General features: G+C 42.6%; 3 protein-coding genes across 5 annotated transcripts; 2 read left to right on the top strand and 1 right to left on the bottom strand.

Moving 5' to 3' along the window:
- Nucleotides 1-1,011: 1,011 nt before the first annotated feature.
- Nucleotides 1,012-13,133, top strand: pbrm1l (polybromo 1, like). Its single transcript, XM_062402769.1, has 30 exons — nucleotides 1,012-1,144; nucleotides 1,462-1,628; nucleotides 1,753-1,850; nucleotides 2,007-2,154; nucleotides 2,476-2,625; nucleotides 2,898-3,014; nucleotides 3,221-3,289; nucleotides 3,379-3,477; nucleotides 3,565-3,650; nucleotides 3,772-3,863; nucleotides 3,938-4,154; nucleotides 4,246-4,387; nucleotides 4,545-4,630; nucleotides 4,815-5,094; nucleotides 5,193-5,298; nucleotides 5,876-6,515; nucleotides 6,701-6,924; nucleotides 7,010-7,201; nucleotides 7,355-7,512; nucleotides 7,609-7,851; nucleotides 8,765-8,910; nucleotides 9,003-9,160; nucleotides 9,258-9,441; nucleotides 9,525-9,729; nucleotides 9,841-10,039; nucleotides 10,133-10,288; nucleotides 11,058-11,219; nucleotides 11,583-11,647; nucleotides 11,775-11,988; nucleotides 12,703-13,133. The coding sequence occupies exons 2-30, from the start codon at nucleotides 1,488-1,490 to the stop codon at nucleotides 12,864-12,866; spliced, it is 4,941 nt and encodes a 1,646-aa protein (XP_062258753.1). The 5' UTR covers nucleotides 1,012-1,144; nucleotides 1,462-1,487; the 3' UTR covers nucleotides 12,867-13,133.
- A 638-nt stretch (nucleotides 13,134-13,771) lies between these two features.
- stau1 (staufen double-stranded RNA binding protein 1) lies at nucleotides 13,772-20,546 on the top strand. Of its 3 annotated transcripts, none has more exons than XM_062402735.1 (15): nucleotides 13,772-13,955; nucleotides 15,636-15,951; nucleotides 16,247-16,368; nucleotides 16,488-16,644; nucleotides 16,767-16,923; nucleotides 17,022-17,193; nucleotides 17,307-17,402; nucleotides 17,738-17,950; nucleotides 18,029-18,172; nucleotides 18,288-18,434; nucleotides 18,505-18,580; nucleotides 18,667-18,977; nucleotides 19,062-19,184; nucleotides 19,605-19,684; nucleotides 19,790-20,546. In XM_062402735.1, exons 2-15 carry the CDS (start codon nucleotides 15,759-15,761, stop codon nucleotides 19,875-19,877), a joined length of 2,079 nt encoding a protein of 692 aa, XP_062258719.1. In that variant the 5' UTR covers nucleotides 13,772-13,955; nucleotides 15,636-15,758; the 3' UTR covers nucleotides 19,878-20,546. The 3 variants fall into 3 exon arrangements, with proteins under 3 accessions (XP_062258719.1, XP_062258729.1, XP_062258710.1); XM_062402745.1 differs by having other exon boundaries at nucleotides 15,632-15,951; nucleotides 16,488-16,632; XM_062402726.1 differs by having other exon boundaries at nucleotides 15,632-15,951.
- An 831-nt stretch (nucleotides 20,547-21,377) lies between these two features.
- Nucleotides 21,378-24,063, bottom strand: rdh20 (retinol dehydrogenase 20). The gene is made up of 5 exons (XM_062402757.1): nucleotides 23,611-24,063; nucleotides 22,832-22,930; nucleotides 22,548-22,693; nucleotides 21,941-22,072; nucleotides 21,378-21,824 (listed from the first exon to the last, which is right to left on the bottom strand). The coding sequence occupies exons 1-5, from the start codon at nucleotides 24,061-24,063 to the stop codon at nucleotides 21,707-21,709; spliced, it is 948 nt and encodes a 315-aa protein (XP_062258741.1). The 3' UTR covers nucleotides 21,378-21,706.
- Between the last annotated feature and the right edge of the window lie 21 nt (nucleotides 24,064-24,084).

The following is a 24,084-nucleotide window of genomic DNA, read 5'->3' as shown; positions in this document are numbered from 1 at the left end:
GGCCAAAATGGCCACTAAATGCAAAATAGCAGGCTTCCTGCTCCGTTTTTCAAATGGTACCCAGAGACCTTTTTTGTTTGCCTGGTCATGATACACATGTGTATCAATTTTATCAATTATTGTGAAGATAGGTCAATTTTGGTAAGAATAATTTATAATACATAATAACAATAATAATAATCCTTACAATTGCAATGGTTCATAGTGCTCGGGCCCTAAACAATAAAATAAAATAAAATCCTGCGCAGTCCACTTCTGCACAGGAGATGCGCAGTCCACTTCTGCGCAGGAGGTAAATATATATTTTTTAAATTAAATTAAAATTTAAAAAAAAGTATAAAGTTAAGAAAGGAAAGACAACATAAAACATCATAAATTAAATTCAACAAAAAAAATGTGAACATGTTAAAGCCCTCAAAAAGCCAATTAATTTAAAAATAATAATCCTTAAAATGTCAGTACACTGTCTGTCAGTGCTTGTCAGTGCTCGGGGCCTAATTATACATTTTAAACTGGGCTTTTCGCAATGCCGTCATTTCTGATATTGTGTTCATCCTTTATGTGAGGGTAGCTCTGGTATAAGATGAATACCAAGTTATGATCATATAGAAAACAGTGCCACTCCTTGACTTCTGACTTCGTGTTTCTCAGCTCAGCATGACTCAGAAGCATTAAATAAAGCATTAACAATGATAAAAAATAGCACCACGATATATACTTATGGCTATTTGAATAATCATAATCACAATAATTATAAGGCATTTTTAAAGCAAATCACTTTAAATTACCATGTTGTTAAACTGTGTTATCTAATGAACTACCTTCCCTACAGTGTCTCATGGTTTAAAAGGCCAGAATTATGCCTCGGTTACAGGCTTACATTTAATGGCAAACTAAGAACTTTTCTCTCGAATATACATTCTCATTGTGTTAAATATAAATAATTGGCTATTTGTAGGAGACGTTTTCACAGGAAGCGTATTCTCTCTGATGCAGTCCTTCTCCTGAGCTCTAGAGGGCAGCGCTGTTCCTTGTGGCGCTTGCACTTCTCTTCCGGGCAGGAGTTTTCAAACAACAGTGGCTAGCCAGCTAGCCGACACACATTTGAGCTCAGGGATCTAAGACAAACTTTGCTGCGTTTTGGGTAAGATTCTTCATACTCGGTTACATTATCCATTCACCCCAGAGCTTATGTGTGTTATTAGGTAACTTTATAATATTTTCCTTCGCTGTGTTTGTAGGAAAGCGACAACAGCTACGATAACATGCTAACTTCTGCTCGGCTCTTTGCTTTGTTTCATACATTCATGCTAATGCTAACGCTACACTTCACACTACTACTCCAGTTGAGGATGAACAGAAGAGCGGCCGTTGCTCCTTTTTAACCTGTTTTAATCAGTCAGGTCTAACCCGGGTCAGAATTCACACCGAGATAACCCCCGTTGTGTTGTATTTGTGTAGCTAGCGGGCTAGCTTGTTGGTTAGCAATGTCGGCGAGCTCGAAGAGGAGAAGGGCCACTTCACCCTCCAGCAGTGTCAGCGGAGGGGGAGACCTCGACGACACCTCCTCTACTCCTGGAAGTGGCAGGAAGCGAAGAAGGATCTCCAATGTTCCTCCTGTAGATATGGTGAGTAGACTAATATTTATTCTATTGGTTTTATTTGCAGTCGGCGTCTTATTTGCGTTATCGACCGTTAAACGATAACATTGTGGAGTCTTATCTCTTCCCGTGTATCCTCTGCCCCCCTCAGATCGCTGTTTGCCACGAGTTGTTCAATGCTGTCAGAGACCACAAGGATGATCACGGAAGGCAACTTTGTGATGTCTTTCTGAGGGTTCCAAAAAGAAGGTATTATTAAAGCATGAAAAATTTGCCAAGATAAATCCTGCACTAATGACAACACGCTATTGCACACGTAGTACTGTGTTTCAAACAGATATCTGACTGTGTGTTGTCATGAAACGCAGCCTGTGGTGATGCTTGTCCTCTCTTGTACCTTTTCAGGAATCTGCCTGATTATTATGAGGTTGTGTCTCAGCCAATTGATATGACAAAAATTCAGTATAAACTCAAGTCAGAAGATTATAACGATGTGGAGCAGCTGACTGCAGATTTCCAGCTCATGTTCAACAATGCCAAATTATTCTACAAGGTATGGTACAGCAAAGACAGCAATTTGATCATGAATCATTTATTTATGTATTTTACCCAAAGTTCCTTATTTGAACATATCAATTACAAAACTGGTTCTTGTTAAAATCTTGTTTTTAATGTTTATAATCCCTGTATATTACTATATTAAAGTATAGCTAGTCCTGTAATAAATACATTATTTCCGTTAATAAATAAATAAATAAAAATCGTCTTGTTTAATATTTACAAGAGAATTAGGGCCGTTTCTAATTTGTGCAATGCCCCACAATTGACAGTCTTGATGTATTCATTATTCTTTCCCCCATGTTCAACACCACAGAGGGACACTGAGGAGTATCAGGCTGCCTGTAAGCTGTGGCAGGTTTACCTCCAAACAAGGAGTGAGTTTGTGCAGCCTGGAGATGGAGAGGAGGATGATGAAGATGGTGATGACATGATGGATAATCCAGGAATGTCCACAGAGGATGAGGCAAGTGATATGACCATTTAAATTGAGTGTTAAAGTACTATGTCTGTCTATAAGATCGTTACTAACAGTACTTGTTAGAACTTAATTGTATAGCATATTAAACAATGAAAAATGTCAGTCTCTTTTCAATGAGAGACATTTGTACTACCCATGCTTTTGTAGATGAAAATGCTTTTAATCTGCATTATGTGGTGACTTGAGTTTATTGTATAGAAAAACAAGTGCTGCTGTGCTACATTAAACCTAATTCGTGCATCATTATCACCTTTCAGACCTCAACTGGTAGTTTGAAGGAGGTGTTGGAGCAACTCTTGGAGGCTATAGTGTCACACGCTGATCCCTCAGGGCGTCTGGTCAGTGAACTGTTCCAGAAACTGCCTTCCAAAGTGGTAAGTCTTTGAAGAACCTATGCGTTTAGATGATGCTCCAGAAACTGTTATATGTTTTTATCATTTATTTGGCATCTCTCACAACAATGCATGCAAGTTTATAATCGATTTATAAAGCGTAATTTTTGCTAAAGCAACACATTCAGAGTTGTATTCTTATCTACGACAATTTTTCCCATCAGTTTGTATTCTTCTGTCTTTTCTAGCATTACCCAGACTACTATGCTGTTGTCAAGGAGCCGATAGATTTGAGAGCAATCGCTCAAAGAATACAGGTAGTCCTCTGACTCACAAACTGAAAATGAACTATTGACAGCACAACATATTTTATTCTAACTAGCCCCAACTTATTTCATTCGCCTAGATTGGATACTATAAAAGTGTTAATGCAATGGCCAAGGACATTGACCTCATGGCCAAAAATGCCAAAACGTACAATGAACCAGGATCTCAGGTTTTTAAGGTAAACTCTTAACAATTAAGGTATTTTTCCCTTTTTAATAAGATTTAACATACCCAAAAATATAACAATTGTTCTCTTACTGTACAGGATGCGAACACCATAAAGAAAGTGTTCATCCAGCGGAAGACCGAACTTGAACACGCTGAACCCACTAAAACGAGTCTTCGCATCAGGTATTTAACAATAATAGTATTTAGTGCACAACATTTTTTCTCTCGAATCCCTCCCTGATACAAAATGGATTCTTTCAAGATCTACATGATGTTATCCTTGTGTCATAAACGTTATATTCAGAAATCGCAGGTCTGGCCAGGGTGATCGACTGTCTGGCGTCAGCGTCGCTCTTCACTACGGTTCAGAGAGTGAGGACGACCCTGTTCTCTCCGGTAAGTATTGTTGCTTTAAGATGAATGCGTTGAACTTGTGTTTGTGTAACAGCTTACTATATGAATGTTCGCAGGCTCTGTGTGTTACGATGAGGGAGAGTCGGAGGCTGAGAGTCAGAGTTCTAGTATGGAGATGAGTAACCCGATCTTCCAGCTGTATGAAGCTGTGCGGGGCGCCAGGAACAACCAGGGCCAGGTCTTCTCTGAACCCTTCCAGCACTTACCATCTCGCAGGGAATATCCCGATTATTATCAGCAGATCAAACAGCCCATCGCTCTGCAGCAGATCAGGTAAGGAACTCTCATTCAATATACACAAGTCAGCAGTGTTGAAACATTTTTGGTTTAAAATCGTTGCTTAAAAGTTATGTTTGTTTTTAAGGGCAAAGATGAAGAATGGGGAGTATGAAAGTGTGGAGCAGATGGACACTGACCTCAATCTAATGTTTGAGAATGCAAAGCGCTACAACATGCCTAACTCAAGCATTTACAAACGAGCCTTCAGGCTTCAGCAGATCATGCAGGTAATGATTTCTCAGTTATTCCATGTCAGGTTGTGCCGGAAGATATTTTCAATCAACATAATTTGAAACAGACCAGTAAAGATCTTCCCATATGTTGTGTACAAAGATGAGTGTCTGTTGTGAAACCATATGCATCTGTCTCTTGTGGTCTGGACAGGCCAAGAAGAGGGAGCTTCTAAGGAGAGATGATGAAGACGGAGACAGCATTTTGTCATCTGATACTGGGAGTGTCAAGAGGAAAAGGTATAGCATTTTTTAATTTTCTAAAATGATCTATTGCTCTCTCTCAAACCACAGAAGTTTCTCTAGTCTGTGTCTTAACAAAATAATACAATACATCACCCTTATTGTTTCATTCTTGCATTCTGTTCCGCTGTATTTTCATTCATGCTTATCTGTATAATACTTTTGATTTCTTTTTTTCAAGCCACAAGAAAAATGTCAAAAAGAACAGAATGAAAGCCCTGTACGCTGCAGTTTTCGATGCCAAGGAGTCAGGCACCGGTCGGCGTCTGAGTGACCTTTTTATGGTTAAACCCTCCAAGAAGGACTACCCTGACTACTATAACGTCATCCTCGAACCCATGGACATGAAAACCATTGAACACAACGTCCGCATTGAGCGCTACACCACAGAGGAAGCTCTGATGGATGACATGAGGTTGATGTTCCGTAACGCCAGGCATTACAATGAAGAGGGATCTCAGGTAGACGGTTTGAATCAGTTTTATTGAGTTCTGAAAATATTGTATGCACAATTTTACCATAATACATTCTTTTAACACCCAGTGTTTTGATTTCATAGGTGTATAATGATGCTGATGTTCTGGAGAAGGTCCTGAAAGACAAGCGCAAGGAGTTAGGACCTTCACCTGAAGAAGAGGAGATAGGATCTCCAAAACTGAAACTAAGTAGGTTTGATGATATCAAGTGAAATTGCAGCTTGTTTTACTTTACATTGTCGCTGATAATCTTCTAAAATGTACCACATTTTCATTATGATATACAATTTACTAGAAGAGATTTAAAATAATAAAACTTTCCCTGTGGAGAAGCCGATTTATCTTTTTGCAAATTTCAATGCAATTTAATTTTCCTATCTATTTTCTAATTAATAACAAAAACAGATGTGGGCCTGTCAAAGTCCCAATTTGTTCTCCCATAGTTTCATAATGAATCATTTTTTTTACTCTTCTCTTAGTAACATAAAAGATCTGCCAAGACACAATCTTCACTATCTTTACCTGTTAAACACAAAACATTTGCCGGGCACAATCAGGATCACAGCAGCAGAGAAATCCTTTGTTTGGTGATGTGGTGATTTGTTCCCCCCTCACACACACGTTTCCCCATTCAGCATGTACAATGGCAACTGTGAAAAGGCTAGCTGAGAGATTATTAGTCCTTGCTGGGGTATGAGCTCTGTGCTTTCATGTATTGTTAGTAACACTATTTCTGACAATACATAACCTGGCTGTATTTTTTTAGGAAAGATTAGTGTTTCTCCAAAGAAGTCCAAATACCTCACGCCCCTCCAGCAGAGGTTGAATGAACTCTATGATGCTGTGCGAAACTTCACTGACCGCCGAGGTCGGCGTCTGAGCACGATCTTCCTCCGTCTGCCATCTCGCGCTGAGTTGCCCGACTACTATGCTACCATCAAGAGGCCCATCGACATGGAGCGCCTGCGAAGTCATATGGCGGCTGGCCGTTTCCAGGATGTTGATGCCCTGGTTGAGGACTTTGTTCTTATGTTCAACAACGCCTGCATATACAATGAGCCGGAGTCTCTGATCTACCGGGACGCTCTGTTGTTGCACCGGGTGCTGCTGGAGACACGCAAGCACCAGGAGGGAGGCGAGGACTCTGGGCCTCCGGCTGTGGCACTTCTGGTGAGAGAGCTGATCAGGAACCTGTTTGTGTCAGTGCTGGGCCACCAGGATGAAGAGAGCAGATGCTACAGCGACTCGCTGGCTGAGATTCCTGCTGTTGATCCAGCCTCTCCTGAGAAGCCACCACTTAACTTTGATGTCATAAGGATGAACGTGGACCGGGGCCGCTACAGGAGACTGGATGTTTTCCAGGAACACATGTTTGAGGTGCTGGAGAAGGCACGCAGACTTCACAGGTATACACATTTAATTAAAACAGACATGATTTCTATGTTAAGTAGTCTGAGGCTGTCTCCGTAACAATATTGACTCTGCTTTGTTTTCTGGTTCTCTGTAAGCACATAATGCTTTTGTTAAGATTACAACAATATTTTTGTTTCGCATCGAAATAGAAAAAAGTTACACCTTTTCACTTTTGCAGGACTGACTCTGAGATATTTGAAGATTCAGTGGAGCTGCAACAGTTTTTCATTAAGATCCGCGATGAGCTATGCAAGAATGGAGAGATTCTCCTGTCCACTGCACTCAACTACACGTCAAAACACCTGCACAGTGACGTGGAGCAGGAAAAGAGGGACAAAATTCCCAAAGAGTTTGAGGAAGACAAGAAAAAGAAAGAAGAAGAGGACGAGGAGGTTAATAAAGGTGTGTGCACTGTTTTAATAATGGACATGTTTAAAATGTTGATGTTTTATCCATTTCAAATGATTATACATTTGTACCTCAAAAGCTGGTGAGAAACATGGAGCCCTGCAAGGAGAAGCATGGCAGTCAGAGTCAGAGACAGAGCGTGTGTACACTAAGGAATGCACCTTTGAAAACCACACCTACCACGTGGGGGACTTTGTGTATGTTGAGCAGTCGAAACCAAACCTGAAGCCACACATCGTCTGTATTGAACGTATGTGGGAGAATGAAGCAGGTACCGTACTCTACTGCTTTTTTTTGTATTAAAATAAATGGTTTTAAACAGCTTTTTGATAGTTTGTTGTGTATTCTAAATAATGATTAATGATGATTGCCATCTTTCCATGATGATTGCCAACTGAATATTTGCATGTATTTGTGTTTGAAGGTGAGAAGTGGCTGTATGGTTGCTGGTTCTACAGGCCCAGTGAAACCTTCCACCTGGCCACACGCAAGTTTCTGGAAAAAGAGACCTTCAAGAGCGACTACTACAACAAAGTGTCATTCAGCAAAGTCTCTGGCATTTGTGTGGTCTTGTGTGTGAAGGTAAGACCCTATACTAAATCTGAACCGCATAAAGAAAAGTGTTTTTACTTTTTAGAATAGTCCTAACCTATTCATTACCTTTTCTGTTGCCCGTAGGATTATTTCAAAATGCAGCCCGAGGGCTACAGGCCTGAGGATGTGTATGTCTGTGAATCCCGCTATTCGGCCAGAAACAAGTCCTTCAAGAAGATCAAGATATGGGCCATGCCTACGAGCTCTGTGAAGTTGGTCTCACGAGAGGTGCCTATGCCCGTGGTCCGTGTAGCCTCCATGTTCGCAAAGCCTAAGCAGGACAAGCTAACAGTCTCATATGCAGGGAGTGACGGATTTGTGGAGAAGGTAAGGAAATGCTATATTGAACATGGCCATGTCTTTGATGAGAAATTTCAAATTTTTTGGGGGTCTCACTAAGCTGCTCATAATAAACTGTTAAATATTTAAGAGCTGTAAGATTAATAATAATTAAATAACAATTCGTTTGCAAATAGATGGAAGCAACAAAGGCACATTGTAGGTGCACAATATGGAGGTGCTACTAATGGGAAATACTGTGCTACTAGTGTAAAGGATGAGGCTGCAGTTGAGGTATAAAACAATCCTGAGTGTATTGTGTCGTAGCTGCACAGCGTCAGTTGGATAAGTTAATTGTAGATTAGTTTCTGGATCTTTGTGTAACAGTGGAGTAATATCTTGCGGGAAGTGTAGAACAGGCTCAAATATTTTCAAAGTCTGTTTTATAAAGCTAAACACTGAACCCGCTGGTAAACCGGGTTGTACCCCTAAGTGGCACACTGTTGCGTGCACCACCAAGGCCTCTACTGCACTTCATGTGGCCATACCTGTCAGTGCGACTGCACCTAAACATACAAAAAGGCAAAAACTAGGTACGAAAGCTCACATATTTAGACAAAGCAGGAGAGTCTAGTGACTCCAGTCCACTTGGTAGCGGTAATGATCTATGATCTGTTATGTGACCGGTCACGAGTTAGTTTATGTTTTATAACAAATTTAATATTATATAGCAGGTTGTCATATTGCTTACTGCTAATGTAACATTTTGGATTTAGGTTGCTCATGAAGTTCATCGTGACAAATCTCAGTTAAGCCAATTTGCATGGAATTAACTGGTTAAAGCTCCTACATAGACCAGGCAGGCAAAACTGAAAATCAACCCACCTCTTACCTAGTATTTAAGTTTATTTTATCACAATATAAACACCCACCTGGGTCCTCTGTCTGTTTATTCAAAAAGGAGAGAGAGGATGTCCCTGCGGAGATGAATGCAGCTGAGCCCGCTGGTCAGCACTATGAACAGCTGCGCTACAACAACACGTGGTTTAAAGTTGGAGACTGTGTTTACATCAAGTCTCACGGTCTGTCAAAGCCACGGGTTGCCAGGTGAGTCAAAATATATATACTAATAAGTAATTGGTGCTATATAATTATTATGTAGATATCAATTAATGGAAATATGATTCCCTTGACTGCAGGATAGAGAAGCTGTGGGTGCAGAATGGAACCACTTATTTCTTTGGACCGATCTTCATTCATCCAGAGGAAACCGAGCACGAGCCCACAAAGATGTTCTACAAGAGAGAAGTTTTTCTGAGCCAACTCGAGGAGACTTTGCCCATGACCTGTGTCATAGGTACTGCCTTGAAAACGTCCTAAAACAGATTAGAATGTTGACGTTCGTCATCAGTTTCATTAACAAACCTGTTCTGTCCTTCCTCTCTGCTCTCCAGGCAAATGTATGGTTTCCCCCTTCAAGGACTTCCTGTCGTGCAGATCCACCGAGGTTTCAGAGGACGACGTCCTGCTGTGTGAGAGCCGCTACATTGAGACTGAGAAGCAGATGAAAAAGTTCAAGGGTCTGAAACGCTTCTCATATTCTGCCAAGGTGGTGGAGGACGAGATCTACTATTTCAGGTAAGTCAGGGAACCAGACATTTTAGTTTGTTAAATGTTTTCAAATCTCCTCAAAGCCTAAACGTCTTTTCTGTCTTGCACAGAAAACTGATGGTGCCTCAGAAGGAAGCATCTCCCTTTTTGAGTAAGAAGATAGAAGAGCTTGAGCTCAAACTGGCCGACATTGAGGACGGAGATGATGATATCGAAGATATGGATGATGAGGAGGCTCCAGTAACACCTTCTATGCCTCAGATACCAACGCCACATGCAAGCGATATGGAGACACAGCCATACACTCCTTCTCAGGTATCTCCAAAGGCTTAAACCCCTTGCTACTAATGTTGAAACATACACAAACACACACACACACAACCAGTTAGATTTTTAACTTGCATGTTTGTTTGTTTTTTCATGAAGTCCACTCCCAAAGTAAAGGGCTTATCCAAAAAGGAAGGGGCCAAGAGAAAGATCAACATGAGTGGCTATATCCTGTTCAGCAGTGAAATGCGAGCGGTCATCAAAGCTCGACACCCTGACTTCTCCTTTGGGGAGCTGAGTCGACTCGTGGGCACCGAGTGGAGGAACCTTGAAACTACTAAGAAAGCAGAGTATGAAGGTGAGAGGAGGAGCTGATGTTTTTGTGAGAGACCTTTTTTAAGGTGAGCATTCGTCCAAACTTGAAATCTTTTATCTATTTTTCATTTTGCAGAACGTGCAGCGAAAATAGTGGAGCACCAAGAGCGTGACAGACCGCCCCAGAAGCAAGCTTCCCCTAGAGCAGGTACCCCAGTAGGGGCACTGATGGGGGTGGTGCCTTCGCCCAGCACTATGGGAATGATAAACCAGACCATGACACCTGTGTCAGGTAACCCCTCTTAGAGACAGCACGAGTGTTTGGCAACAAGGCAGCAGAGGAATAAGGCTGGACTATTTAATCCTCTAATTTTCCAAACCATTTTAAGTGGAGGAAAAATATTGATCTAAAAACTACATTCACAAAGCAACATTATTTCTTCTTTTGCTGCTGTTTCATATTGTTTTACATTTCACAGTTCTATTTTACCAGCTTCATATGTGAGACTGCATGACATTAACTGCATGATTGTAATTTAACCGTGAATCTCTTGGAAAACCAAACAAACTCAACTTTCATGCTCATTTTACTCGCTAACATTTCTCAGACCCATTTGTATTTGTCTGCCCCTTTCACACACTGAACCTCTGACATCACTGTCTATGTTCAATCTGGTGGTTTTTACCATGCACGAATTCAATTTGTGCATGGTAAATCCTTCCTGACACTGAAATCCTGCAGATTTCAGTGTCAGGAAGCTTCAAGTAAAGCTATACAGCTTGGGGGTCACTCGTAAGTTCTCAGTTTACCTAATATAACATTAACAGTGATTAGTACTTATTCTTTTTTAAGTTTTACCCTGGGATATTGCTGCTTCTGCTCCCCCCAGAGTTGTAGGTACACATTTTGAGAAAGTAAAATAAGTGAGCATGAATGGCTCAAGGTGCATGTGTGAAAGGGAACACAGTGTGCAGTAGTAGTGCATGTAATGTTAGAGTCAGCTGCATGTCACTTATGCATGGATATGTTGTCGTCCTCTCCTCCGCCCTCTTCCCCCAAGGCATGATGGGAGCTTACGGCCCACCTTACATGCCCATGCAGGGCCCCCATGAGGGCTTGTTGAGTGTGGCAACAATGTCACCTCACCCTGCAGGGGGGCCCCACCTGCCTCTTCACCATCTCCAGCAAGGTATGCCTGGGTACCCTGGCATGCCTCATCCGGGTAAGGGCCACTGTCCTAGCCACACCTGCTCAGTCAGTCACATCCAGTCGTGTCTCTCCTGCTGGAGGGGTTTACCTGGTGCAGAGGCTGCACAGCCGAATTCACTCAGCGAGCAGAGGCAACGCTCTCTGGTCTTCAACATCCTCTCTCCAAGTGCACACATCCCACCACAATAATATACAGGATACATACGCACATTCACAGATACAGTGTAATGCATGTTAAAACTGAGACCAAACAACTAACATTCAACCGGTATTCAGAAACATATCTACTGTACAAATAATTGTAGATCTAAAGAGAAACCAGTGCGATCTTCTCCAGGTGCTGAATGCAGAGAGAATTAATATTGTCATTAAACAGGTATGATGGGAGCTGGTATGAACGGCATGGCAGGAAGTCCGGGATCAGGAACCTTTATGCAACAGGTGAGGCCCGTCCTGAAATAATAGACCAAATTGATTTTTGTTGAATTCAAGTGAAAAATATGTTCCCTACATATTCCACTTTGTTGTTCCACATTCTTATAAGTATATTTTCATTGTTTGATTTTAGCCTGGGATGTTCAGCCCAGGAACACTCGCTCCTCCTCCATATCCAGGACAGGGCCAGTTAGGCGCGCCCTCACACCTGCAGCCCACCACCCCCATGTTTGTGGCGCCACCACCAAAGACCCAGAGAGTGCTCCACTCAGAGGCCTACCTAAAGTACATCGAGGGCCTGAACTCAGAGTCTGCAACTGTCAGCAAGTGGGACCAAACACTGAAAGGTGGGGTTCCTTAAATGGTCTTGGGTTTTCACTCACTGCCTCTTGGGTGAGGGGTGACTGTCTTGGTATGAACAGAACATCCATAGAACAGACACTTGATTTGAAACATGTGGGCACATTAGATTGTATGTTTTATTTTGATGTTTTTCTTCATAAATAAAGATTATGCTTCTGCATAAAGATTTGAATGCATTTCTTTTAAAAATGTTAAATTCATGTAATGTGATTATTGTTCAAATATAAGTGAAGAACAATAAGTGATAGAAATGTGTCTGTAAATATATAAGTATAATTGAGAAGCATTTCAATATTATCCCCAACATAAGGTAAATGGGTGATGGATGCGTCTGTCTGTAATCTTATAATTCCTGGAGAAGATCTTAAAATCATTTGGACTTCTTACATGGAACTTCACAATTATGTTAATCAGGTAGTGAAATGGTGCTTCTTGATATTTGGGGTTTCTTGGAAGATTTGTCAGTATTTCAATGGCAACTAGTTGGACTTCGCTAAATTGAGTCTCTCAAGGCAGAACATTTCACCAATAAGCAACAGGGCACTGAGTTCCAGGATCAATCAATACTCTAGAGCGAACACTTGCTCGGAATCAGCTATTGCTAATTGCCATCTTGTTTTCTTAATAAGTATTGAATTTTGCAGAAACCTACTGTTTATTTTTGTATTCTAACGCAGTACCCTTTGTGTCCACAACAGCTCAAAGGCGAGACGCTCACCTGACCAAAGAGCAGGAGAGCAGGCTGCCAGCTCACTGGTTGAAGAGCAAGGGAGCCCACACCACCATGGCGGATGCACTGTGGCGCCTGCGTGATTTGATGCTGAGAGACTCTCTGAACATCTGTCAGGCATACAACCTGTAATCCGTAGGACACGCTCAAACCACTATAACCAGCTCTCCCACTGCTCTTATCCTCAAGCTACAGCAGAGTTTAGGAAGGATTATAGACCACAGAAGCAATATTTTATAGTGAATCGTGATCAGTTTTTATATTTATTAGTTAACATAATGAGCTTGATAGTGATTTGTGTGTCATTATTTTTTTTTACACCATTTAGATGAATTGTGTTGTAAAACCAGGGTTTTTTGGCTCACTGATACTTCCAAATAAAATTCTGATTACCCTGTGGATGCTGTTTGTTACATCATGTACATTTGTTGGTTCGTAAGCAAGATTACACACAAAAAAAAACATTTCTACAAAACCTGGAAGGATGAGGAGAAGAATCCATCCAACTAAGACTTTTTGACTTACTTACTCTTGTACTTTGGGAGATTTACCGTTTATCCACAGGAATAATTCATGGACCAAATGTCTGTGACTGTGTGACATGTGCTGCAGCTTGATTCAATTTAATGGGACTGTTTGTCTTCTACTGATGAGGGCCATGTGTAGCTTTAAAGGGAAAGTTCCCTCAAAAATGAAAATTCACTACCTACTCACCCAAATGCCAATGGAGGGGTGGGTGAAGTGTTTGAGCACACAAAACCCTTTTGGTGTTTGAGGGGTAACATGGAAGATGCCACAGGAGCAGTATGGAGGAGTTTTTCCCCCCGTTTTTTTTACATTTGAAGAATCCGTCACCAATAGCTTAAATTATTAACATATACGTATTGGATTTGGCTGCAACACTTGTCTTCAGACAATAAGAAACCTGAAGCACCTCTTGACGTGTCGTCCACCCCATATATATATATATCTATGGTCCACCCTGCTTTATTTTGAAAGCACGTCCGGTCTGCGGATGTCACTTCCTGCAGACAGAATCGAGACAGGGCCATTCTCTTTAGTGTTTGCCGTGTCTCCCCAATGTCCATCTCCTCTCCGCCCGCATTTTGATACCCAAACAGCACAGCCCGAGCCGGGAAACAGCCTCTCACGAAGGCACACGTTAGTAGACCAACGTGCCCCATGGAGAAACTTAAAAAACTGAAGTAAAGGAGCGACGAGGTGAGCTTTACTTTGTGCTCTGACTTGTCCGGGGTTAGCTAGCTAGCTACTTTCACCGGCTGGGTCCACACTCATGGGGATTTTGTAACGATACGTGGAGTTGATTCAGTGAATAAAAACTCGTGTCAGGTGCTAGAGTCGACGAGTTGACAGTCCAGCTTCATGCACACCGATTTTGTGCAGTGACTTGCATGTCAGGCTTTGTTTTTTCCCTGAAGAGGTTGTTCCATCATTGTCATCCATCCCCTCCTCTGTAGCTAGCAAACCGGTTGGCTAGTGTTTTCCTCAGGGGAAAGCACCCGGTGGCCTGATACCATCACGGAACAGTTACTGTCTTTCAGTGGGAGTAAAGTCTGCTTTATAGACCTTTGCACAAACATGGTGGAATCACTATGAATTAAACAAAGAGGAACTTCTGTTCATATTTGCAGCGATTAATGCTTCACATTTGCAAAAGCTAACCAGCTAGCATGCCGGTCCACCCCTTTATGAAGCTATCCAACTTTAAATACTGTTACAACGTAGCCAGTGTGTGAAGCTAACATTGAGCTACACAATGCACGTTTTAAAATCAATGCAGATGAGTTGTTTTTGTTGAATCACAGTAGCCAGAGGCTCCCAGGGCCCTCAACAGCCAGAATGGGGTCCACACCTCTCAAACAGCATCTTAAATGAGAATAAAACCATCTGTAGGTTTCTGGATCAGCAGCATCCTCACTGACAGCCAGAACCAGGAGGGAGAGATGAGAACAGGCAGACCGAGCTAACAGTGGGGTGTTGTCTCACAGTTTCAGCAGCGAGTCAGTGTCGCTTCACACATCACATCCAGTATTGTTCATGATCATTTTGGCCTTGTTCTCGTTTGCTGTGACTAATAAAGTTGACTTTTTAATGCTGACATGCCCCGTTGAGCTCTGTTTGGATCCTTTACAAATCACTGCCAGCTATCTTTGCATGTATGTATTATAATGAGACCCTCATCGATGATTTCAACGCCGAGCAACTAATTCGTTTTAAGATGCTCATCGTGATGCTCTGCTGTTCATCTAATGGCTTGTAAAGAAATGTGAAACTCGAGATAATCTATTGCCTCAGATGGAATATTTTCTTATAAATGTTCTCATGTGCAGATTTTACAGGTAAGTTCAGAAAAGACAGGTTCTGTAATCATGATCAGGGCCGACACCAGAGCTAAACTTAAATATGTTTCCATGTTGGTCATTGATTGATGTTATATTCTGCCATAAAGTTAGAAAGGGATCATTGTTGTTATACTAGAATCAAACAAAGTACCAGATGACATACTTTGCATGGAAATGTACCAGCTCAAGAGTATGAAGTTGAAGTTGTTGAATCTCAGTAGGATCACTGTTGCCTCACAGCCAGAGGGTGCTGGTGTTAAACCCGATCCAGGCAGCTGAGTCCTTTCCGGGGAGAGTTTTGCTTGCTCTCCCCATCCCTGCATTAGTTTATCCTACTGTCCAAATACATTCCAGCTGAGTAAATTGGAAACTAAATCATTCATACAGGTTTTCCTTGTCTCAGGCCTGTGGTTGGCAACCCTGTCCAAGGTCTATTATAACCTTTTCTTATGCATTTTCTTAGAAACTTTCGTTTACCTCCATTTGTAGAAAAGAATATAACCATATTTTTTCTTTTTTCTTTTCTTTTTCCAGGCAGAGCTTACATTCAAACCTCCTCAATCAACAGTTCCTCCCACAGTTCCTCCCACTTTGGCATTCACCATTGCTGAACTGGTAAATTCTAATCTTGACCTCAGCCCACTAAGCTCCACCAACAAGGATGTCCCAGCTCCAGTTTCAGTGTCCATCTAGCCCCATGCCGGCTGCTCCTGCCCAACTGCAGCTGGGGCAGCCACAGCCTGGTTACAGCATCCCCTGTGCCTCAGGCACCTTGCCCTCAGAGAGCGCGAGCCAGCCCATCAGGAGCTCCGCCCTCCCTGCAGGCTCTGCCACCCCCTACAATACCACCACAGGTTTGTTAAGAATATTTATTTCTCCTTTTTACATTAAATCTATAGTTTGTGATGTGTCACCTCTTGTTTAGCCCCTAGTATTTGTGGTTAATACCGCATGTTTTTAGTTTTCTTCTCTTTTTTTTATTTCCCCTAAATTCTCAAAAAGTCTTCCTCTCATTATTTGAAATTCTAATGAAATGTTTGAAATTTGATGCTTAATGTCAAATGTTCATCTCTGAAGACTTTGTGTATTTGTTTTCATAATTTTCTGCTTTTGTTGACACCTATTTTTGATCTTCGTATGCTGTTACAGTATCTAACATGGCAAACCCTAAAGAGAAGACCCCCATGTGTTTGGTGAATGAGTTAGCCCGTTTCAACAAGATCCAACCTGAGTATAAGCTGCTTTGTGAGCAAGGACCAGCTCACTCAAAGGTATGTAGAGAGCCACATTGACCAACTAGCTTATGATGTTTGCATCAATGATGTTAATTTACAGAAGGTTTATGCGCGCGAGTCACATTTGATTTGTCTCTGTCTCCTGATTTGGTCAGATTTTCTCAGTGAGACTCACACTGGGAGATCAACACTGGGAGGCGGAGGGGACCAGCATCAAGAAAGCCCAGCATTCCGCTGCCGCTTCTGCCCTCGCCGAGACAACGCTTCCCAAGCCCACCATGAGGACACCCCGCAACACAGGCAAGAACCCAGGTGGGCGGTTCCCACTGTCTCTGTCTCTCTCTTTTTTTCATTGCATTGTTTCAAAAGAAAAGGTTTGCTCATGTGTATTCTTTGTCTTTGATGTGTTGGTTTTGTTTGTGTTGGGCTTGTAGTAGATGGCATGACACACACGATGGAGTTGAACGCACTATGTATGAAGCTTGGTAAAAAGCCTATGTATAAACCCATCGACCCATACCCGGGGATGAGACCTCCAAACTTCAACTACAACGTCCGAGCTCCAGGGCCGTACCAGCGCTCTATGCAACAGTGAGTTTCCTTCACCTGGGAATAAGATGAGGGCATATTTCAATGTCACTGAGTCTCTTTTTTGAGATGGAAAAAAAATGACTCTCTCGTGTGTCCAGGTACTATTACCCATTTCCTCCAGTGGGTCCAATGTTATATCACATGGAGCTTTCCATTGGAGGTCAGCAGTTTGTTGGAAAGGGACGCACACGGCAGTTGGCCAAACACGAGGCTGCTGCCAAGGCCATGAAAGTGCTGCAGAAGGAGCCAATATTGCAACAGTTGCCAGAGGTGAGAAAAGAAGCACAAGCACACTCTACATAAGATAGTGTGAGAAACCCTCTGTGCCATTCTATTCAGACACACTGCTTCCCTCTCTTTAATGTGCATTCTGCTGTTGACAGATGAACGGAGAGCCGGAGGAGGAGAATCTCAACAAATCCGAAATCAGTCAAGTTTTTGAAATTGCACTTAAACGCAACTTACCTGTCAACTTTGAGGTGATTCCTACATTTCTCTTGATAAACTTTAGCTGGAAGACATAAATTAAGCAATACAGTAGAGCTATGATGGTGGAACTTTGTGTGAACTTTTGTGGATGAACCAATACTGAAACAACACATTTGCCGACGAAACAAGAAGTCAGTTAAGACATCTTGTTAGTAGTATCTATTATTTTATTTAATTACCGTGAAGTACAAAAAATGTATACAAGTTAATTTTCCAGAATGTATATATGCAACATTACAACAGATCTTTTCCAGTTCCGTTTTTAGAAGATTTGTGTTTTTCTGCACTCTTTTCTGAGAGTAATTGGAAACCCCTGTGTTTAAAGGTTTTAAAGGAAGAAGGCCCTCCACACATGAAGAGTTTCTCAGTGTGTGTTACAGTCGGGGAGTTCAGTGGCCAGGGCGAGGGAAAGAGTAAAAAGATCGCCAAAAAGCTGGCGGCCGCAGCAGTGCTGAGGGAGTTGAAGAGGCTACCCCACATACCCAGCGTTGAAAAGACGCTTCCACGAATCAAAAAGAAAACCAAATCAATTATCAAGGTATTGAATCTAATGGGATGAAAAAAGGATAATCAGTAGAAACCTAAAGACGCTAAAATCGACTTGTCACCTCAACAGCTGCAGACCAGCCCGGAGTATGGTCAGGGCATGAATCCCATCAGCCGCCTGGCTCAGATCCAGCAGGCCAAGAAGGAGAAGGAGCCGGAGTACAGCATGGTGACCGAGAGAGGTCTACCGCGGCGCAGAGAGTTTGTCATGCAGGTGAGTCCGCAGTGAATGTTTCTGTAGCACGCCTTTTGGCTCTGTTTTCCTTTGCCTGTTCACTTGTCTCCCATTCAGTTTTTGATCTGTGTATGCCATGTGTTCTGTGGCCTAGGTGGCCGTGTGTGGCCAGTCTGCCGAGGGACTGGGGCCGAGCAAGAAGGTGGCAAAGAGGAACGCAGCAGAGAAAATGCTGGACCTCTTGGGATACAAAGTGCCTCAGCCTCAGCCCCCAAAGCCGGCACTAAAAACTGACGAGAAGGTACAGCCAGACCTCTCACAAGCAAGTCATGGTAAACCTTCATGTACTTACAATGTTTTTTAATATTTAGACCCCAGTGAAAAAACCTGGTGATGGGCGTAAAGTGACCTTCTTTGAACCTGGCTCCGTAGAGGAGGCGGCACTGAGTGAGTTTCATTTTCTGTTGAAGGACATGCCTTCTCATAGTCATGGCTTTGTTTTATTGAATTCTGTTATTATTTCCCCTTTGAAGGTTCTAAAGAGGAGGACTTCCGACTGCCTTACATGAGCCACCAGCAGCTGCCTGCAGGTATCCTGCCCATGGTACCCGAGGTGGCTCAAGCAGTCGGGGCCTGCCAAGGACCCCTGGTCAATCGACCTTTGCCCAACCCAGGCAAAGCCACAATCACTGCCATGATTGCCAATGAGCTGCTTTACGCAGGGGCATCCCTGACTGCTGAGACTATCCTAAAGAACAAAAATAACCTAAATCAACTGCCCCACGGACCCCTCACCAGGCCTTCAGAACAGCTCAGCTTTCTTGCCTCTGTGCAGACCCTGCAGGTAAACAGCAGCTTTAAACCCAATACAGCCACTGACCTTCATGCATTTGATTAAAAGACTCTAACATATGATGTCCTGTTACAGGTGGAATACAAAGATTTCCCCAAAAACAATAAGAATGAGTTTGTGTCACTGATTAACTGCTCATCCCAGCCACCGCTCATCAGTCATGGGATTGGGAAAGATGTAGAATCCTGTCATGATATGGTGAGTCTGAAATGCTCAAGTTATGTTCAAGCTTTAATGCTTCTCCACAGTCTAATGTCTATGTTCCAACTCGTGTAGTGAAGGGTGGCAGTATTCGTGAGAGAAGAACATTCCACCGAAAAGAATAGAACACATCCTCAGGGCTGTGTTCTATTGGCTGTGGGCGGGGGTGCTTTCGATCACTCACAAATGACAAGAAAGTTTTGTAAAATGATTGTTTGAGTTTGGCCCGAAATATATGTGGTAATAAGAAATTGGTACAGATTGACTGCTTCCTGTCCCCCAACTCTTTTTTTTCTTTTTTTAAAGAAGAGCATCTGCTACACGGACATTGTACCTTTTTCTTTGCAGGTAGCTACTCTAGTGAGCAGCAGCTGAGTCGCTCACTACAGTCACTTAACTGATTCTTCACCTCCACAGGCTGCACTGAATATACTGAAGTTGCTTGCAGAGTTGGACCAGCAGTCAAATGAAAGAACAGGAAACGGACCCGTCTCTGGGTAAGCTCTGATGTGCTCACTCTGAGCCTTTTGTTTCACTGATACCTGAATTAAATACAAGCTCAGTCCGAACTCGAAAGGCATTGACTCTAAATGTTTCCGCAGGTGCGGCAAGCAAGAAATGGAAGGTGACTTGCACTTCAAACAGGCTAACTCAAGCACATTGGCACTGACCCTGGATGGCACTGTTTAAATGATCAGGTTTGGTTGTCTGTAAAAGCACTAGAGAAAACTCCGACACTGTGTTCTTTGTCAGTTTTAGAAGGCCACAGAAAGCTCCGTAGGCTCTGAGCCGTCATATTCACAGTTAAACAAGACTGATAGAAAGCATATAGTTTCCTCTCCTTGACACTTTTAGTTGGACATATTATTTATTTCCTTGCTTTGTAGTTAAAGTAGCTGCATCCCAGTCAAGTTTACTTGGTGGGGAGTAAAGGAAGCGACTAACTGTGAACTCTTTACTTTGCCTAGAATCTGTTTCCTCTCTGTGAGACCTGCTAACTCTGGTTTTTAAGTGTTTTATGTTTTAACCCCCACTGAAGTGGTTCATTTTTACATGAGGCTTGAAACCTCTTTTGTCTCGGATGCAGCTCACGAACCTCTGTTGAATTTCCTAGAGTGCTTTATATCAACAACCACAAGTGAAGTGTTATTGACATTACCATGTAGAGCTGGGAAGAAGTTGTGACTAAATGTAGCGCGTGATGTAATGTGATGTTGTCTCTGATGTGATGGGGGGGGGGGGGGGGGGGTCCCTGTTGCACCAGTTCCCCTCATTCTCCTGTTTCCTCCCTTATGTCACCCTCCCATCTCTCCGCTCCCCATGGTAATTAAACCTACGTGCTTACGTGCACAAAACAAACACTTTAGTTATCTTGTCTTTTTCTTTAGTTACCAACGTCTGGATGAGGGTAACATCTCTAGCTGGGTGATTATTAAATATTATAAAAGCAAATTAATCAGTGCCGGGGCCAGCAAGGCACTGCATTGGCCAGCCAACATTACACACATGAGAAGACTTAACCAATGAAATATGATTCCTTGCATTGAGTATCAATTTAATCATTTAACCTTTTATTAAAAGTGAACCATTGATATTGTAGAAAGTCTTAGTTGAACTATTGCAGGCTTTCCCTCTGCTTACATTTGATCTTAAACCCTGGTTCTGATTTTCTATATACTAAAATTAATTTACACTTCTTTTCATCAGCGTTTGTTTGAAGTGGTATGAAGTTAAAATCAAGAGAAATGCAAATAATAAATCTTGTTCCAAGAAATGTTTTTTCATTATTATTTAAGAGTCTCAAAAAGCTCATTTTGTGACATTAGTACCTTGATCGGAGAAATTGTAAACAGCAGCAGATTTAAACATGATGCTGCAGGGGATGACTCATCAGTCCTACCGCCTTCCTTTTGCATGGGAGCCTTTCTAGGCAGTGATTCTGTTTTGCCGGATCGCTGCTGTCTTTGGAGATTCACCACGTTTTGTGAGCACAGGCTCGTAAACATACTGCCCATGTGCACTGACACAGGCATAATCCACAAGCAGGCCCAGGATGTTTTCTTTTTCCGGTTCACTTCCAGTGCCATGTGCTTGGCTCATCTGCGTAGCTTGTGCAGTTTGAAAAGTACACAGTGCAACACACAAATGCCTAGCTCCGGTCTGATTGTGTGTTTGTAACAGTTGTTTTTATTCATTTTATTGAATTGTAAACGTAACACAGACCAATAATCATTTAATATCAGATATTCAAGACTGTTCCCATTTGGATCAGTCCAGGATTTAATCACTGTTTTGTAGGGACTTTAAACTTTGTCTTTACAGAAATTGTTTCATACTGATGACAACTTGGCAGAGTTGTCGTCTAGTACAAAATCTAAAGCCACTTCAGTTCGAGAGTCATTTTTACTGGGCTCAAATTGTGATTGAATCCTGGCTGTAACGTTTTTCACTTATATATAATAAACCCTCTATAAACCCTTTCAAATAATAGTTCATATTCATTTGAAGGCTTAAGGTTACTAGACAACCTTAATGCAGCCATTAGACGCCTGTTTCTTGAAATCGATGAAGGGGTACATGCACTTGTCGGAGCCCATGAAGCGATACACGACAACATTGGATTCCCACGGCAACAACCTGAAAGAGAACACGTGCAATGGGCTGATTGGAAGTGAAATGCACACATTGAGCAATTCTCCAGAAGAAGAAGAAGAAGACAACGTATTTCTGTGAAGCTGTGCCTTTGCACTTACGCTCTGGAGAGAAAGGGGAGGTAGGTGAGGCGGGGGATGCAAACCAGTGGTTGATCTATCAAGATGGCGTTCATGGCCTGCTCCACACAGTACTGGGGATCCAGTGGGGGGAGCACCAGTTCCACTTCCTCCCTAACAGCGGCACCAGAGGACTTTGATGAGTCAGCATGGGATTTTGTGACAGCAAATGCATCCTAACAAAGTTTGCCAGTGTGATGGACAGCCACTTCATTCAGCTATCAACCATTGAACTGATTCTGCACTTGGAGGCAAGTTAATTTCCATATTGAACTAATTTAGCTTCAAATATCAGCAGAATGTTTTCGTAGTATTTTTTTTTCTATTTTTACAGAAAAAATACTATCATATGTATTTGTATTATTGTATTATAATAACTTATGTCATCTTATGTCATCCATGATAGATTCCATGCATGTACTGTACTTTCAGTTAAACGTGTTGTAACTAGAACAATTTTACAATACTTATCAATAGGAAATGTAGTAAAATGAATATTAATGGATATTGGTTGTGTGTTGTTTGAATGTCAGTCCATTCAAAACATTTGTTAGCTGTGAAAAATGAGATGATCATTTCATGGCTGTACCGTATCTTGCAGCCTTCAAACATGCCTGTGTCCACAATATAGGGACACACGAGTGTGGTCTTCACTCCTTCAACATCCTCTGCCAGAAGCTCGTGGGCCAGAGACTCGTGGAAACCCACTGCAGCAAACTTGCTGGCACAGTAATCCTGTCCAAAATCAAAACATAACAGGTTATTTTTCTGTTTGCATGATGTGCATTTGACTTGGTTACATGTGAGACGTCCCAGTTAATCGGTCATATCACAGTGATGCAGTGATTTGTTTCTCCCACCACACCGGTTCACCTCGACACAAGATGTGCTGAAGAGGCCGAGGACGCTGGCGATGGTGACGATGTGACCGTGATTCTGGACCTTCATCTGGGGGAGGAAGGCCTTCACTGTCTGAGACACACACACACACACACACAAAGTACAGTATGAGGCAACAGTGCTAATATGCCTTGCAGAGACTTAAATATTGCTCAATGTGACGGAAGATTATGTTTCATGAGCAGCTTCATAGTAAGAGGATTTCTATGGGAATCCTATAGTATGTATAGGGTGAAGGGGGTAAAGCTGCACACAATGTCCTGCTCTGTTGGGCTGATGATGGAAAACGTATTAACTTAAATCAGTGAATGCTGAATCATTGTCCAAGCTGGACTTAGAAAATGAGCCCATACCAGCCCTATGGCTATGATGGTTTTTACTGGATGGCTGTGGCTCAGGGGGTGGAGCAGGTCGTCCACTAACCAGGCGGGTTGGAGGACGACCGGGTCCGGCTCCTCTTGTCTGCATTACAAGGTGTCCTTGGGCAAGATGCTGAACCCTGAAGCAACCCTGCTGGCTGTGCTGACAGTTTATGTGTGACACAAAAAGTGTTGTGTGAATGTGAAGTTGTGTGAATGTGACTTGTGCTCTGAAGCACTTGGAATGGTCGATAACTGTCAGTTCTGATCTTATTTTCTTGGATGTGAACAGAATTTTTTCTCCTTTGCTCATAACATTTTCAAGACACTGCAGATGATCTACATTTTATGGACTAAAATGATATGTCACCACCCTGACATGAGACTTCTCACCCAGAAGAGGGCGTGGCAGTTGACTTTCATGGTCTTCTCAATCAGTTCGTCGGGACAGTCCAACATGCGCTCCCCGGCCACCACTCCAGCGTTGTTCACCAGTATCGTGACATCTCGGCCCAGGTCCTTCCTCACGAGCTCTGCTTTGCAGTACACATCCTCCCGCTTGGTCACATCCACCGTGTAGGTGTGCGCCGTGCCCCCCATCTCGCGCACGAGCTTGGCTGTCTGCTCGTTGGAGCTGCTGTTGATGTCCCACAGCACCACCTCCGCCCCATGCTTGGTGAACTCCTGAGCGAACAGGCGACCCAGGCCGCCTCCTGCACCGGTGATCAGCACCAGCTCCCCATCGACCGGCTTGGTGCGCGGGCGCAGCACCGCCCGCACAGAGTTGCGCAGGATGAAGTAAATCACATCCAGCAACATCATCTGGAGGTCCATTAGAAAAATCATTTTGATCTAATCTACCGCTGA

This window comes from Platichthys flesus, chromosome 2, assembly GCF_949316205.1.
Source record: "Platichthys flesus chromosome 2, fPlaFle2.1, whole genome shotgun sequence".
NCBI classification, from domain to species: Eukaryota; Metazoa; Chordata; class Actinopteri; order Pleuronectiformes; family Pleuronectidae; genus Platichthys; species Platichthys flesus.
The sequence above is the reverse complement of the archived record's forward strand: the minus strand, read 5'-3'. Positions and strand labels throughout refer to the sequence as shown.

Coding starts and splice junctions, on each gene's coding strand:
- stau1 (XM_062402735.1), top strand. CDS start 15,759: ATGTCCCAGCTCCAGTTTCAGTGTCCATCTAGCCCCATGCCGGCTGCT. Junction 17,951..18,028: donor AAACCAAATCAATTATCAAG/GTATTGAATCTA, acceptor TCACCTCAACAG/CTGCAGACCAGCCCGGAGTA. Junction 18,435..18,504: donor CACTAAAAACTGACGAGAAG/GTACAGCCAGAC, acceptor TTTAATATTTAG/ACCCCAGTGAAAAAACCTGG.
- pbrm1l (XM_062402769.1), top strand. CDS start 1,488: ATGTCGGCGAGCTCGAAGAGGAGAAGGGCCACTTCACCCTCCAGCAGT. Junction 1,629..1,752: donor ATGTTCCTCCTGTAGATATG/GTGAGTAGACTA, acceptor TGCCCCCCTCAG/ATCGCTGTTTGCCACGAGTT. Junction 11,648..11,774: donor CAGGAACCTTTATGCAACAG/GTGAGGCCCGTC, acceptor GTTTGATTTTAG/CCTGGGATGTTCAGCCCAGG.
- rdh20 (XM_062402757.1), bottom strand. CDS start 24,063: ATGATTTTTCTAATGGACCTCCAGATGATGTTGCTGGATGTGATTTAC. Junction 22,931..23,610: donor ACTGCCACGCCCTCTTCTGG/GTGAGAAGTCTC, acceptor TGTGTGTCTCAG/ACAGTGAAGGCCTTCCTCCC. Junction 21,825..21,940: donor CTCCCCTTTCTCTCCAGAGC/GTAAGTGCAAAG, acceptor GTTCTCTTTCAG/GTTGTTGCCGTGGGAATCCA.